Source organism: Mastomys coucha, unplaced genomic scaffold (genome assembly GCF_008632895.1).
Source record: "Mastomys coucha isolate ucsf_1 unplaced genomic scaffold, UCSF_Mcou_1 pScaffold16, whole genome shotgun sequence".
Lineage (NCBI taxonomy): Eukaryota > Metazoa > Chordata > Mammalia > Rodentia > Muridae > Mastomys > Mastomys coucha.
In genome coordinates, this window is record NW_022196898.1 from 35,556,020 (window position 1) to 35,573,256 (window position 17,237).

General features: G+C 35.5%; 1 protein-coding gene across 6 annotated transcripts in view; it reads left to right on the plus strand.

Annotated features, from left to right (window-relative positions):
* The window catches only part of Lrba (LPS responsive beige-like anchor protein), a 547,775-nt gene that overhangs the window by 416,059 nt on the left and 114,479 nt on the right, over positions 1–17,237 (plus strand). For all 6 annotated transcript variants that reach the window (XM_031374244.1, XM_031374245.1, XM_031374247.1 and 3 more), the window contains one exon: positions 6,669–6,821. In XM_031374244.1, coding sequence (XP_031230104.1) covers positions 6,669–6,821 — 153 coding nt within the window. The remainder of the gene's footprint in view (positions 1–6,668; positions 6,822–17,237) is intronic.

Sequence of the window (17,237 nt, forward strand, 5' to 3'; positions counted from 1 at the left end):
CCAGGGGTGTGCTGCACTTGGAGGGGGACAGATACAGCCAGGGGTGTGCTGCACTTGGAGGGGGCTGATACCTTATTTCGGGAACTGAGAGTCTTGTCTATAACAGAACTTACAATTAAATTGCATATGCTAACAAAGAGTTATAGAAAAATGGTAGATAATGAAATTTTAACAAACTTTATAATCAGCACAGATTCTGTACTTGTTGTTCCAGCCTTACATAATTCCATGTGGGTGTTTCATCAGTCTATATTGTGCTTTTGGATATTCTATTTTAAAACTCTTTTATACTTAGTTATGTATTGCTAATGATTAATATAAAATTTATATTATGGAATTAGCAGAACAATAAACCATATTCTACATATATAGAAAATACAATCCAATTAAATCCTAGGAGATTCCTAAAAATATATTTTTAAATAAATAAGCACAATAATGTTATATGAATTAATTTTAAGCCTAAGTTTGAAAAGTTTTAGCCATATATGTATATATATGTATGTACATGAGATGTACAAAATGAGATGATTATAAAATAGTTTTGCAGTACTTTTCTTTGTCTTGTGAGATTTGTAAAGCATGAGTCCTTTGGCTTACCCTCTACTATCATGTGGGTTCCAAAAATCAAACTCGTATGCTAGTGCCTGTGGGCACAGCATAGAGGCTGTGTCTCCCCAGCCTCTGTGTTTGCTTTAATAGCAACTGTAACTTACTATTTTGTTTAGGTTACTAATGCCCATTATCTCTTCCTAAATTACAACTTACCTGAATATTGCAATCTAGAACAAAAGACCTAATGGGAATTATAGTCCAAATATGGAAGTGGGAAATGTGTTGAAAGCAAGAGTGGACTATAAGCTTTTGGGGTTATTTATGTTAAGCCCTACATGACATGTTAAGTCATTGTTAATAAAAATAAATAAATTTCTTAATGTGATGATGATTTAGTAAGAACTATTAATTTTCAGATAGTTTTATGAGCATACTTTCTTTTACAAGTGAATTTTGTTAACTGTTCTTAGAATTACATTGAAGGCTTTTATCAGTAGGTACAGTTCAACAAATGCCCTCTTGTATTAAAATTGTTGATGCATCTGTAACTTGGAATTTTTAAAATCATAGGTCCTACTAATGATAATATTTATACATAGAATTCTGTTATATGAACTTTATAAAAATCCTGAGTTTTAGAAATGACAAGTAAGGTGACTAGGGTCATAGAAATTAAATTATTTAAAAGCATGTGATAGTAAATTAAGTAGATAAGACTCAAACCCAATTATTCCTTCCACTAGATCATATTGAAATAGATTATCTATTGCCTATTTGCATGATTTTTGTTTTAATCTATTTGAAATCATAGGCTTTTACAGTACTTATTAGATTTTTCTACAAATGTTAGAGATCATTTTTTTACTCCAACTTTAAAAATTATGGTTTTTATTTTACTAAAGAAAGCAATGTATGAAATGTTTTATCTACTAGATCATGTTTTATCTACTTAATAACAAGAATTAAGTTTGAACCTCTATATGAAACCATCCATTTAAGTTGAGTTATAAATATAATATAATATACTTTAGTCAAATATTCAAAAGTTTTGATTTGTGCACTAGCAAAATAAAATTGTAAGTTAATCTGTATGAGAACAGAAACATTGTTTTTTTTTCACATCCTATTGCTCATCAACTTTTTTTTTCTAGAGAGAGCTTTAGGTTTTCATATTCTAAAATATATCATTTTGTGCAATGGTAAAGAGCTATCTCTTCACCTTCATGTCCTGTTCCCTAACTATAGTACTACATCTTAATTGTCAAGGTTTCATATTTGAATGAAAGGAAAGTCAGTGGAAACTTGTATTCTGAAGCAGCATATTGGCTCTTTTTTACCGTCTCATTTCTTTAGATTAGTGTGTTGGCATTTGATGTGCTTGCCCAGGTGGAGGGGAGCGATGGTTTTAGTTCAGTGGGAGACATGGTGGCTAATGAAGGAGAGTCACACAGCCTGGCTGCACAGGCCGTTCCTATCAGTGGGGATTGTACCTCAGAAGAAAACTAAAGCATATGTGTGGTCACAACCAATCCTTGTCATTATGCCATGAAAGCCTTGGGATTTGTGATCAAAGCAATGAGCTTATCCCGAATTGTGACATAACCTCTGTTTGAACCTATCACGTTTTTATTTTAGGAGATGATACACTAAAGTTCAACCATGTCACCTGCCTCTAAAACCTATCTGCCTAATTAACTAACAGAAATTAAAATTATTGTCGCCAAGCTGGAAGAAAATGTGGCTTGTGAATATGTGTCTTCTGTCAGTGTTGTTTGCTTGTCATTTCCCACTGATGTTTTAAAGTATCGCTGAACATGTGGTTTTTATCCAGTGCTGAGTATTCTGTTCAGATGAATATAAAACATATTTCACTTTGTAAGTGTGCATTTAAAGTATCAGAAAGACATAATCTTTGACTCTGTTACTAAATTTCATCTGTCAAAGAAAATAATTTTGAATGGGAGTATTTAGTATTATATCACAGCATGATTCTCAGGGAAATGCTGTTTTTAAAAGAGAACTCTGCTAGATGCCTGAATGCTGTCATTGTCCATGATAATGCATTGGCGCTACAGAGATGTGCTCCTTGGCTTTATAATTCGTGTCTTGATTAAGTTCATGTTTGTTTAATATTAAAAGGGGATTCAACTTTCATCAATTTATGGTGTTTACTTATCTTGACATTATAGTATGTTTCAACTCTCTATGTAATTTAATTGTGCTTATATGATTATGTCCTTCATAACATATGTAAAATCTTCATGATAGCTCTTCAGTGTTAATATTGTAGATAGACGTGTTCTATTTAAGTTTGTTTTATTCCAAAATGTCCCCCTTTTCTGTGTTTTCATGGAAAAGAGATAGCTAAGGCATTAGGCCTGGGCATTTAGAATTTTTCACATTGTACTTTGTCTTTTCTCTTTATTTTCAACTTATAAGCCAGTTGAACGTTTTCTCATTGATCATTAAAAATGAATGACATACATGTCTTAAGATAGCTTCCTCATCAGGAATGCCCTAGTCCTTCCCCTCTGCTATTTTGTTTTATTTAAAAGCCACTTTTCTTTATTTTTGTTCAGTATTTGTCTATGTGTGCTCATGTGTATGAGTATAGGTGCGCAGCACCATGTGAGGACCAGAAGATAACCTCTGATGTGAAACTCCCTTCCACATTGTTTGAATAGGGCTTTTTTGTGTTTGCTACTAACTGTGCCAAACAACCTGGCCCAGAAGCTCTCGGAGATTCTTCTGTCTACACCCCATATCTCTCTGTAGGGCACTGGGATTAGAATCATGCCCACAGCATCAGGCTGTAACATGGAACCCAGGGCTCCAAGCTCAGGTCCTCTGTTTGCACAGCAAGCACTTCACCTACTGAGGCTTTCTCCTAATCCTCAATACTATTTCTCTTTCAGTTGTTAACAGATTTTTACTCAATGCCCAATGTGTTGTGCACTGTATGTGAGCTGGAGTGTGTAACTATGAACAAAATACTTAGCGTGTACTTTTTCTTAGTGTCTTTGTTTCAGAGGAAAAGTGCAAACATAATTATAAGCAGGCTGCAGCTCTGGGCTGGGAAACCACTACAGAGTGTTCTTTGACCTCAACCCTCTGTGAGCACCCAACTCTGAGGCTTCATTTTCCCCCTTTGAATTCCGAATGCCGTCTGTTTCTATCACCAGTTTTGCCTTATAAAGAACTCTCTTCTTGTACTTTTCACAGATCTCTCACTTTGATCTATGTTTTATATGGACTGAAAATACTTCTTTCTCTGTTCAAATCTTAACACAATTATCTGTAAAGTTTAAGAACTAAGTAATTATTTTTGAAATTATATACTATATCACCCTTTTTATCTATCAAAGATTGAAACCAAAAAGAACTTACCAGTAATATGAACATTGAGAGGTTAAGTCATGAAGTCAGAAGGAGAGCCATAAGTTCAGGCATAACCTGGGCTGCATAGTAAATTCCAGGATAGCCTGGACTACAGTGGGAATCTTTGTCTCAAAAAGTCAGAAAAAGTAAAAACAAAGGAATGTACTGTGTTTTATTCTTTCAGTATCAAGTGATATTTGTATTCTATTTCTATTTCTGCCTATACTGAATTCTTCCTACCATTTGGTGTCCCAGAAACGTACTATCAGTTAATTTATAAATAAATCATTATTAAAATAAACATACAATCATTATAGCCAACTCTAAAGTACAAAAAACATTCTAGTTTGAATCTAACCTATCCATAATCATTAAAATGTTAGGGCAAGGCCTTGCATTTTTTTAAAGCCTAAATGAGAATCCAGGTTTAGGGAGTACCTAGAAAATTAGCCTTTCTGCCTTCCATCCATTCAGCTCTTTAGTCTTATGGAGGCAGGCTTCTTTGCCCATTATACCATGTATCTTTTAGGAAAGCCTTCAGATGCCATATCCTTACAGTCAGGTATTAGCTTCTCAAAACAAAACAAAAACAACAAAACATATATTGGGTCACCAGGCAGGCCCAGTGGGAAGGGTATCCCCTCTGAGGGACACTTGCCTGGGTAAGAAGTAAAATTGGGTCTCTCTTCACTCTGTCCACCAAGTGCAGAGCTTCCTTTTCTTTTCATACAAAAGCATCCTGCTTACCCTCATATATCATCCTCCTGTGCTGTCCCACCCTGCCATCCCTTCTCCTTCCTCCAGGCTAAATAAAGCTGACCATAGGTTTTAAGAAATGTTTTTTCATTAATCTTTGGAAAAATCATATACCCATCTCTAGCTTCTGTTCATGCTGTCAGTTAAGTCTGGTGTGTGTGTGCATATGCGTGTGTGTGTGTGTGTGTGTGTGTGTGTGTGTATGTTCCATGGTGTCCACATGGAGGTGAGAGGACAGCTTTTGGGAGTCTGTTCTTATTTTCCATCATGGGACCATGGGGAGGTCCAACTCGGGTCTTTGGGCTTGTGCAGTGAGAACTTTTACTGATCAGCCATCTTGTGCAGTTGTTATATTTTAAAGACAGGGTTTTACTATATAGCCTATACTGGCTTCCAACTTACTCTGTGGTCCAGGATAGCCGTTCCCTCTTGGTGACTTGTCTTTCTTCCTTCAGCTTTCTGAATCATTTATTTATTTATTTATTTATTTATTTATTTTTTTAAAGATTTATTTATTTATTATATGTGAGTATACTGTAGCTGTCTTCAGACACTGCAGAAGAGGGTGTCAGATCTCGTTATGGATGGTTGTGAGCCACCATGTGGTTGCTGGGAATTGAACTCAGGACCTTTGGAAGAGCAGTCAGTGCTCTTAACCACTGAGCTATCTCTCTAGCCCTGAATCAATCATTTATAAGATCGAGTCACTAGCTCACCTTATAATGTTGTTATGAAAATGAAATGATAAAGTTTATTATAAATCTAACATCTAATCTAATATGCCATAAATGTTAGCTTATACAAATTTATTATTACTCTTTTCTACATTAAAAAAATATGCACTTGCCCTTCTTTCTTTTGCAGTTAGAGATGAGAGTTACAGACATGGCTTAGAGAGGGGGTTCTTAAAACTTTAGTGTGTGAAACTTATCTAATTTAAAGTTAAACTTTTAACAAGGATCTTCTTTAAAAAATAAATGTTCATTTTAAAAGTCTTTCAAGTCTAATGATCATTTGGTTGTGGAGCATTTGAAGGACAAGCTCATTCTACCCTGATTAGTTAATTATCATGATTGTAAACAAAAGACGTGCAATTCAGAGTCCAACAGCATTCTGTGTGGACTATGAAAGTGATAATAGCTTAATTCTTGCTGGATCTTTTCTCTCTGCTCTGGCAATTTCATACTGACCTTGTCCAAAACCTGATGACCTCTCTATTTTACTACTGTTTGGAAATTCAGACCTGTGATAGCTGACCCTGAGGGGGCTTCTGAAGGACTACTGAGGCACTGACCCATGTCAAGACTGGATCTCAAGTCTGTTCTACAGGGCCTCTGAAAGTTACATAAGGGCCTCCTGGCTACAAAGGCTGCATTTCCCCTTTTAAATATTGGTATTATAGTTGTCATATTTAATTTAATCAGTTTCTTATACAGGTTGTTTTCTAGGATGAGGATTTTGATATTTTATTAGAGGTAGTTCTTAAAAACTTTTATGTTTTGATGTGAAATTTACTGTTTATCTATAGCTAAAATGCAAATAACTATTTTCCTTGTTGATAAGGAGACCAAAGTAATAACATTTTAACTCATATTGTATAAAGATTGTTTTCTCCTAAAAATTCAAAATATTTCACTTTTTAAAATTTATCTTAGGCTGTTATTGTTATAGCATGCAATCTCTGTTTATATCTTGGTGGCCCTCAATTATTACTTGCTTATATGAATTTAAGACTTTCTGAAGATTTAAGATGTGTCCTGAAGGAAAGCCTGTGGGTATTTTATTAAGATGCTGTATACATTTTTCTGGTTATGATCATCACTCTTAACAGAAAGTTGATGACAGAACAAAGAGAAAAAAATTCCCCACATATTTTTATTGTTGTGATTCTGTGTAATAGGAAATAATCAGACCATGTTACATATGTCTAGTCTTTATCCTATATTTTATGATATAACATTTCCCTCATTTTTATATAGGAATTGATTCCTGAATTTTATTATCTCCCCGAGATGTTTGTTAACTTCAATAATTATAACCTTGGAGTGATGGATGATGGGACAGTGGTGTCTGATGTTGAACTTCCTCCTTGGGCCAAAACCTCGGAAGATTTCGTTCGCATAAACAGATTGGTAAGATAGTAATCATTTGCTCTGTCATGTGTTGATGTAAAACATTAACCCTTGTCTTCCTGTACAGTGCTGTAGCTGATAGGAACTGCTGGACATAAAACAGTACTTCAGTAACTGCCATATACCTCTTAAAATTGCATGGAATTAAAAGTATAATGGTTTGTTTCATGCAAAATTTAAGTTGCTTTTAATATGTTCTTGACAATTTAAAATTATAACCAATCAATGTTAGAGAACCTGGGATCATTTGTGTTTTTAAGCATGAGCCTCTCTTGACAAGGAAGGATCATTTTGTGTTCCAGGCTCAAAGATTAATAACAAACAACATGTTCAAGTTACATCATGTACACGTAGTTTGAAAGACCACTTTATATCATATTTTGAGCATGAAAACTTAAAAACATAGTACTTATTGCATTTAAAAAACACCACATTGCTGTCCTATTATGTAATTTTCTACATTATGTGTTTTGTGAGAATTTACTGTTATGTTGTTTTTTTTATTTTGAAGTTTTATAAAAGTTTGGAATGAAGGAGTATTCTCAGTGTTGTCTTTGCCATTCTCTATATTAATTTCAGACTATAAAGATGTGCCAGGTAAATACATACATACCCATAAAATAAGTAGGTCTTTAACAATGTAAATATAATTTTTGTTACTGCTGTTTTTATTTTATGATTAAACAAAAAATACATTTGGGTTTTCCAGGTAGCATTCCTCATTTTTCATACCAATAATTATATTTTAACTTTTTCTTACAGAATCCAATTATAATACCTCTGTTACTAGCATATCACATTTATACATAATAAGTACACTACAGGACAGTGGAGAGATAGACTTGAGAGTTCAGCCAGACTCCCCAGTCATGAGTTAATCTCATTGTCAGTTATGGGAGCCTAGGCAAGTTAGCAAGTCCTTACTGTAATATTATGTGTGAGATATAACACATTTTACTCATAGCCCAAGCATTTTTATGATTCTCACTGTCACTTTGACTAGTGTGACAGGACAAGACCAAGCTTAACTCTGAAAGAAGCTGGAGGAAACACCAGTCATTAGTAAGGCTGCCCCTGTGGTGGTGGTGTTCTCAGGGCCATAGAGAAGTGATTATAGGCACATTTGCACGATGACTCCTTTTATCTTTGTGTTTGTTCTTTTAAGAAAGATTCATTGAGCTATAATTTGCATCCTATAAAAATCAACATTTTACAAATATACTCCTTAGTATATTTACAATAAATTAGTACAGTGTCAGCTCACTAGGATCCAGCTTCAGAATGTTCTCTTGGGCCACTCTGTATTCAGCCTACAATCGCAGTCCTGTCCCAGTCTACCATGCATTGTATTTCTGTATGTTTACTTTTATACAAATTTAAACTAATGGCATCATACAGTATTTTGTCATCTTGTGTCTGGCTTTATCACTTTGTATGATGTTCTTGAGATCTATCCATGTTGCTGCATATAGCAGTAATTAATTTCTTTGCATTTTGTTGATTATTATTGGCTATTATAGAGATATACCATATATTAGTTATTTTAGAAATTAAGGAACATTGGCAGGTTCTGTTCAGTTTGTGACCATTATGAGTATTTGTATAAATGGCTTAGCATGAACATCTGAGAATGGAGTTATTCCTTGGAATACGTTGCCTATGTGGTCTGCTTTACATTCCTATCAGTGTTTAAAGTTTGAGGTTTTTTGTGTCCTTCACAAGGCTCGCTATTGTCAATATTATACACTTAAGATATTCTAATAGGTATCTGTTGTAATTTATACTGCTCTTATGACCAACAATGTTTAACACTTCTATCATAGACTGTTGATACTCAAATGTTCTTTGATGAACTATTTCTCCTATTTTTAAGTTGGACTCTTACGTTTTTATGATCAAATATTTGTAAATGTCTTTATATAGTCTTTCTAATAGTCCTTTAATCCAAAGTATGTTTTGAAAATATTTTTTCAACTACTTCCTGACTTATCTTTTAATTTTATAGTAAGTAATGCCTTTTGAACGAAAAATATTTTAGGTGACAGGAAGACTGAAGCTCAATGTACCAATATCATGACAAAAAAAAGGTATTAATTATTCCTGTTATCTTGAGGATATGTTTATATTTTTTAAAAAATCATTTTCACCAGGCAGTGGTGGCACATGCCACCACTAGTCCCAGCATTTGGGAGGCAGAGGCAGGCAGATCACTGAGTTCAGAGACAGCCTAGTCTATATAATGAGTTACAGGACTTCCAGGAATTGCAAACAGCCAAGGCTACACAGAGAAACCCTGTCTTGAAACCTATCTCCCACCCCAAATCATTTTCTAACTATTTCAGTGTAGAGCTGGTTTTAGAAATACTATTTAAATTTGTAAGTTTCAGGCCCAGGATATAGCTCACTGGCAAAATACTCTATTAGCAAACATTACACCCTCAGTTGATGCCTATACCCCTACCCTCAAACATACATGAAATAAAAATTTGGGCTCAAGGAAACTAGTTTTCAAGTAATAATTGAGCATAATTACTATTATTATTAACAGTATGAGAAGAGGCTTGCTAATGTCTTTAATTTTAAAGTTTTAAAAGACATTATTTGTTTAAGCTATATTTCATAATTTTTCTAGTATTTTCACATTTGAGAAACATTAACTGTGTGGCCTGCGCAAGGCATCCTCCTGACCTTGCCGTTTTCACCTGGGAACACTCAGTTCTACTTGGAGATGGTTCGTTTTGTTTTGTTTTGTTTTGTTTTTTGAGACGGGGTCTTATGTATCCATGACTAGGCTCTGTGTAGCCAAGGAAGACCTTGAACTTCTGTTTCTCCTGTCTCTATCTTCCAAAGTTAGGATTATAAGCATACACCACAGGATTGTTTTATAAGTACAGAGGGTTGAACATATGTCTTCAGGCATCCTAGACACCCTACCAACTGAGCTACACCTATGCCCATGGAAAAGATTTTCTAAAGACACAAAGAAAAATAAATTTGTACATTTCTAACTTAGCAAATCATCTTTCAGTGGGATTTTTATTTTGCCATCCCATGCTTTAAACTCAGAAGTGAAGATCAAATAATATACAAAATAATGTTTCATTTTATAAGCTATGTGTTTGCATAGCTCAGTAAGTTTACTTAACAATTTTCCCAGCAATGTCTACTCTCATGAATTTGATACAAATCTTTACATTTAGTGTCCAAATTAGGTTATATTCCCAAACAAAGCCAAATAAAAATCCATTGCAAATCAAATATAAGCAAAGTATATAGATGAATATCTATTGCAATAATTCATAACTGCAAAAATATTTGGTTTTATTTATGTGTCTTTATGAGTGGAATTTAATAACTTGCTTATTCTAAAATAATCTGTGTGCATCTGTAGGGAACAAAGCTTTCTGCAATGCAGTATATGTCGGTGCACTTTATAATTTCTTTTAACTTTCTATCATTGATTGAATTGCTAGTTGTATTTTATATATCTGTTACCATGTTATCACATAAGGTTTATCCTGTCCTCTTTTGGTTTACCTCTGCAAGTCCACAGATTTTATGCAGTGATTTTAGCTCATGAAATGCATACTACTTTGATCTGTGACCTTTTTGTGGTGCTAATCGGGTTCCTGATATCATTATACCTTACTCATTAATCATATTTCCTGCAGCCCGTCAGGCAGCCAGACAGCACAAGTCCCTGTTTCCAGCCCTCTGTTGGCAGGTTTCTGCTTTTCCAGATTATTACAGACGATACTTTGGCTTCTCATAGCTAGAGCCACATCAAGCTGTGTATTACAATTAAAGTCAGATGGTCCTCAGGTTGAGCAGGGATATAGTGTTGCAGCTGTCTCTCTTCTGGAACAAGCCAACACTAAGAACAGATGATCTATAGGGCAGTGGATAATAAAAGATTGTACAGCACTCAGTTGGTAGCTGAGGATCACAGAATTAATTAACTGACATACTTAATTTAAGATACCCCGTATTTCTTTTTTAAGTATTTGGTTGCTCAAAGAGTAACTCTGGGGATTGATATTTGCAGTATCATACAATTTTGTTGGTAGGCCCATAATATTACATATTCTACTTGTATCACTGTACTGTAACTGCTGTCGTAGGCAACATTTTCCCTCAGTGCTTTGTGTAGGTAATGAAGATATAAATGTGGACTGGCTAAGTGATGCCCTCAGTACAGAAGACAATGTTTTCCATATTTTTAGAAGAAAAAGCCACCTAAGTTTAATCTCTTAGACAAATTATTTTCTCTTTGTACTAAACATATGGAATCCAGGTAAAAATCATAACAATTTAAGCTGCATTCCTGAGATTAATCTATCTTGCCTATACTGGGAAGAATAATTATTCCAAATACTACTTAGAAATATAAATGCAAAACAGACATACTTTCAAATAATATAAAAATGTGTGAGGTTCGAATGCTCAACATTTTTCAGAAGGAGACCTGTATTACATTCCCTCTCATCTTGACAAGTCTTAACTTGAATAAGAAACAAAAAACATGCATACTAAGAACACTAACAAAAAGATCACTCCTCAAAGTTTTTGGCAAGGATTGTTTAGCTTCTGGATGTTCACTATATTTGCATTGTGGTAACAGTAATCAATACATTTAGCATATGTATTTGAGAATCTATCTGTGGACCAGCACTATTGGACTGCACCAGTAAGCCAAAGGTGTCCCAGTTTCTTTGGGGGTTATTTCCTCTTTGATAGCTTAGCATGTTTGGCACTTCCAGGTAGCAGGAGTTGACACACACCACATGGTGCTGATGCAGCGTCTTGGTAAGAGTCAGAATTACATTTGCGGATCTTCTGTAGCTTTTGTTTTCTATACCGCTTCCTTACAGTCACATGGCAATCAATTGTTTGAGAAGATAAAGAAAATAAATGTTTTACTACTTCTCCAATATCATCCAAGGATGTATAAGAAAATTGGAAAGGTTATTATTTTTTATAGCTCTCTTTGACAGAAAATAGGAATTATAGATTTTGTTTCTCCAGTATCCTTGTAGGGTATTTCTTTCCCCATCTGTTGCTATAATTGAAATCCATTTACTTAAACCAGAAGAGATCTTATTTTTCTATGAAAATTAGATCAATCTTTGAGAACTTCTCTCTTTGAACTGGAAATGTACCATTTTCAAGTATGCCTCAAGTATTGAAAGTAAGAACCATATTCCTTTAATGAAAACTACAAGGAAATAGCATTTTTAAAACCTGCCTCTTGAGTTTTTACAATTGAAATGCCAGGAGCTTGCATGTTTTTTCATATTGTTCCTTTTCTAGTTGGCTTTTCATTTACCACATTGATATTTACATAGACAAGATTATAAACAGCCGTGGTGGTTGTAGTTTGTAATAGTGATTTTCAGCTACATATCCTTCATTTAGAACAGGAGCACATATATATGAAATTGGAAAAAAATAATTTAAATTACTATATTTTGTTTTGGGTCTTATTATATAATTGCTTTAGAAGGTTCAGTTTTTAAAATGACAATACAAAAATGAGCAAAAGAGATGTACCACATGATAAATTGGCATTGTTATATAATTTACTATAAAATATTTAGCTTATCAAAGTAGGACTCTAGAACTGGCAAGTAGCTCATCAGACAAAACTAGTTGCTATGCGAGCCTGACAGTCTGATGAGGTCTGGGGCCCTGGACCCTGAGCTCAGAGAAAAGAATGACTCTCAAAAGTTGTAATCTCTACATGATTGCTGTGACACACACAAGCATAGAAGCCATTTTTAACAGTAGATATACCATGTGATACTTTATTAATTCTTCCCAAATTTGTCTACGATCTTGGTGAAAAGTCAATCTAAGCAACAAAAGATTGGGGTTTTGGAGGAGAGAGTGGTCACTGGTGTTGAGGTGCTAGCTGTTTCTTGTGTGTGCTTGGGAGAAGCCGGGGAAGAGGAAAGAGCACCACAAAAGAGGTCTTACTACTTAGTCACAGTCCTCCTGCTTCTGACTCCTGCAGTGCTAGGATTGTGGGCTTGGACCATCATGGCTGGTCTGCTTTTATCTCGGCAGACCAGGACAAACTGATCCTGAAAAGCAATGGGTCAGTGTGCCTCAAATTTTTGGGGGGCAAGAGCACCTCACAGAGAGTTGATGTCTAGTACTTAGAGGAACACAGGAGAAATTGACTGACTGGGAAGGATGAACAGAAACCCTAGAAATACAGGAAGTCCATCTATTTAGAACCGAATTTAGGGTCTGTTGGATAGAAGGACCTGCGCCTTTATGTGGCCAAGGTAGTTACCTCATTAGTTCACCGTGGCTTCTGTTACCAGTCACCTGAACTGAGTGGAAGCGACAGAAACAGAAGATCTTGGGGTCCTGGAGGCTGAAAGATCCAAGTCAGAAGCTGGTAGATGTTTCCTTTGGAAGGTCGTGAGGGAGTTTCGTGCTCAGATATCACTTGGGTTTTACTTGACTTGTGTTCTCGTGTGATCCTCTTTCTGTGAATGTCTCTGCATCAGAACTTTCCCTCACCTAAACATATGCTCAGACTCGGGATCTACATTATGGCATTATCGTCAGTAACTGTACCATCTTCACATAGGCCATCTTGTGAGGTCCTGAGACTGACTTCAGCATATTAATTTTGAGATGATACAGTTTAGCCTGTAAGAGACAGATAAGCAAAAGTAAAATTGCAAGCTAATCATATGCTGTAAAGAAAAGTATAAACATATTAAAACTTTAAATACTGGGTTGAACCTATACACTTAAAGGATAATACAGACTTTGTTGTCCTGAAAGAGCAAAGGGTTTTCCAAGAAACAAAAATTAAAATGGGAATATAACATGAGCAGCATGTTATTTCTCCATTTAGTAACACACTTAGTGAAAACTCACGTGATATCTTCTTTAAATATTTGGTGGAAATCACCACAGCTGCTCTCTGAGTGTGAACTTACATTTGTGAGACTTTGACTCTCTAAGTATCAGTTTCTCTTGTTACCATAGATTTATTCAGATTTTCTATTTTTTATGAGTTGATTTCAGTAGTCTGTGTCTCTCTTAAGTTGTCTGTTTGTAAGCATAGCAGTTTTATAATACAGCATTTTCTCATTGTGCTATCTCTGAGGTTTGTATGATAGCACCTGGGTGCTGCTCTTTAGTCACTTGTGACATCTTTTTTCTTAACCATGAATGCCAATACTTATTGACTTGTTAAACTTCTCAAGCCTCACTTTCTAGTCCACTGATTTTTCTATAATGTTTCTGTTTTCTTCCATTGAGTTTTAAACTCTAGTGTTGTTACTACTAGTACTGCTGCTAATGCTACTACTGCTGCTGCTGTTGCTGCTACTCCTCATTTTAAATTTAGTTTACTTTGCTAGTTTCTAAGAGCGGGAAAACCCAACAGGTAGTTTTATTCTTTTCCACTAGCACCTTTTATAGCTACTAATTTCCTTTCTTTTGCAGCTTCAGTGTAGGTTTGTAAAGGTAGATATTATGTTTCAAGCTGCCACTCAGAACAGTTTCTGATATTATGTGTGAGCTTGCTTCTGTTCGTTTGTGGGCATGTATCCTGCTTAATTTTCAAATATTTTTGATTTTTCAGAATTTTCTTCTTTTTTATTTGCATTTTCAATTTCATTGCAGTTGGAGAGCATACTTTGTTTTTTTTTTAACACTTGAGTTTCTATGAATCAGCATCTATACTTGAGAAAATTAAATTCTGCTATTTTTTTTTTAGGTCTGCTGTAATGGTCAGTTAGTCAAATTCGTTTATTGTCTCCATGTCTTCTGTATATCTTTACTGATTATCTAAATTTGTCCTTTTGTCCTCCTAGTGAGATACTGAAGTCTCCAAGTATTGGATGACTCCTATTCCGTCAAATTTTACCCTTTTATAGTATTGTGTTCTGTTGTGATTAGTTCATTGCGGTTACTGGAATATTGCAGTTACTGGAATAAACCACTATAAGCATTTAGTACTTTATAACAGCAGAAATTTATTTGTTACTGTTTTAGGGGCCAGAGGTCTGAAATAGTGTCGGATTTCTTCTAGAAATCTTTCTCTGTGTTCCTACTGCCTTCTCTTTGTAACATGCCCACAACACCCCACACACTTATATATTGTTATTATATTTAGGACTCTATCTTACACTTTGGGCTACCAGAATAATCTTCCCATCCCGGAATACTCGATCTAATGGTTTTGCAAAGGTATTTCTTTATTTACATTTCCAGGGATTAGGAGAACTGATAATTTGACAGGGGCTGGAGGGTAGTGGGGGGAAGTAGGGGTCAGTTTGTTACAATACTCATAATCCTTGTGCATCTCTGGTGAAAATGGTTCACCTTTGTTCCTAGGTTGGTAGTTGTTTGGTTACTTACTTACTTATTTACTTACATCTTTTGAGGTAGGGTCTTACTCTTGACTGGCCTGGAACTCATTATGTAGACCATGCTAACCTTGAACTCTAAGATCTGCCTGCCTCTGCCTCCTGGGTGCTAAGATTAAATGTGTGCACAGCCAAACCTAGTCCCTCAGCATATTTTTCTGTGTTATAGACTGATATTAGTAGGGCAACTCTAGTTCTTTAATGACTGTATCATAAAACTTTACTGCTTTAATTTACAACCTATATAGGCCTGCTACTGCTGCTACTGCTACTCCTCATTTTAAATTTAGTTTACTTTGCTAGTTTCTAAGAGCGGGAAAACCCAGCAGGTAGTTTTATTCTTTTCCACTAGCACCTTTTATAGCTACTAATTTCCTTTCTTTTCTAGCTTCAGTAGAGGTTTGTAAACATTGATATTGTGTTTCAAGCTGCCACTCAGAAATGTGGGGTTTTTATAGATAGCAAATTGTTAGGTCACATCATTTATCTAAAATAGCCTTTTGACTAAACTGTTTATTCACATTTAATGCTGCTGTTGTTATAGTAGAATTCATGACTTCACTTTCTTTAATCTTTGGTCTTGCTGTTTCCTAATCTTCTTCTTTGCTATTAAACAGATAATTGTTTTCTACCAATTTCTTATTTAAAATTTTCTTCAGTCTTTTGAGATGAGGTCTTGCTGTGTTTCCAGACTAGTCTCAAACTCCTAGATTTAAATCACTCTTTTGGCTGCCTTCTGGATAGCTGAGATTATATACAGGTCTGCAGTACCACACATAGCTGTAAATTTGAAAGATCTTAGCAGCCATGTTAACCTGTAGCCTCGACGTCCAGTACAGAGTAAGGCCTGGTACTTAAATCAGAATGGTCAAATTTCTGTGGTAGAGGCCACTGTTTCCAGGTTTGTAGAGACCACATTGTCATGTGTTTGCTTTCTGTACTTTCCTGGTCTTTGGGTTGACTGTTCCTTCTATTGAGCTTTTTAATCAGCGGACTGACATAAATCATTTCAGCACAGTTTTTATTCAGTCAGTTCTTTCACTAAATTCTTGGCATAACGTGATGTACTGACATCAGGAAGACGAAGTGAAACAGCATTGTGGTGACATGGGGTTCATGGAGGGAGCATGAAGTTCTCTGCAGGTTAGAAGAGGAGGTTGAGGGTAGAAAGAAGAGCAGGCTAGTGCTTCCCCTTGTGCTGTTTAGTTCTTAATCTTCATGTGAGTTATCGCAGAGTGTGCTGCCAGGTCTGACTGGTAGTCGTCATCCTGCCAGGGCATGGTGATAATGGCTGGAGGTGCGGAGTGAAACTAACTGGCTTAGACAACGTGAGATTGGAAGTAGAATTCAGAGGAAGGCTTTCTCCCACCTTGCTTCCAGTGATGCTCTGTGAGGCCAGGAAGAAGCATCTAATCCCTCCTGACACCACCACACCTACTCCTGGCTCCTTGCCCTGGCACCTGCCGCAGTCTGCCTGGGAAGCAGTCTCTGCTGCGGTTTGGTTCTGCGCTAGATGTTTTCATGCAGCTCTGCACAGGGCTATCCAATAATTGACTGCTTGCTGTGGTATTTATGTCTGATTTACCCATAACTGTGTATATCCAACAAATTGTTTCCACTTAAGAATTTTGTGTATGCTGGCAAATTTCCTTGAGTGTGGTAACCCTAGAGTGACCTTTTCAAAAAAAACAAAACAAAACAAAACAAAACAAAGAGGATTGCCACATGCTTGGCTTTTCCAGCATGACTTCATTTTTAATGGTCTAACTGATTTCTTTCACTCTATTTTAGAACTATCATTAGAATGTGAGTATTCTTCAGGTTACATTACAAAAAATGTATAATACTAAAAAAAAAAACAACTAGTGTGGTTATGAGATATATATGTATACACACACATATATGTGTGTGTGTGTGTGTGTGTGTGTATAAAGATGCACCATTTTTCCTCCTATTAACAGCTACTCCAAATGAGTGTTAGGAAAACATGTATCTAAGCTATATACTCTCATTTAAATCA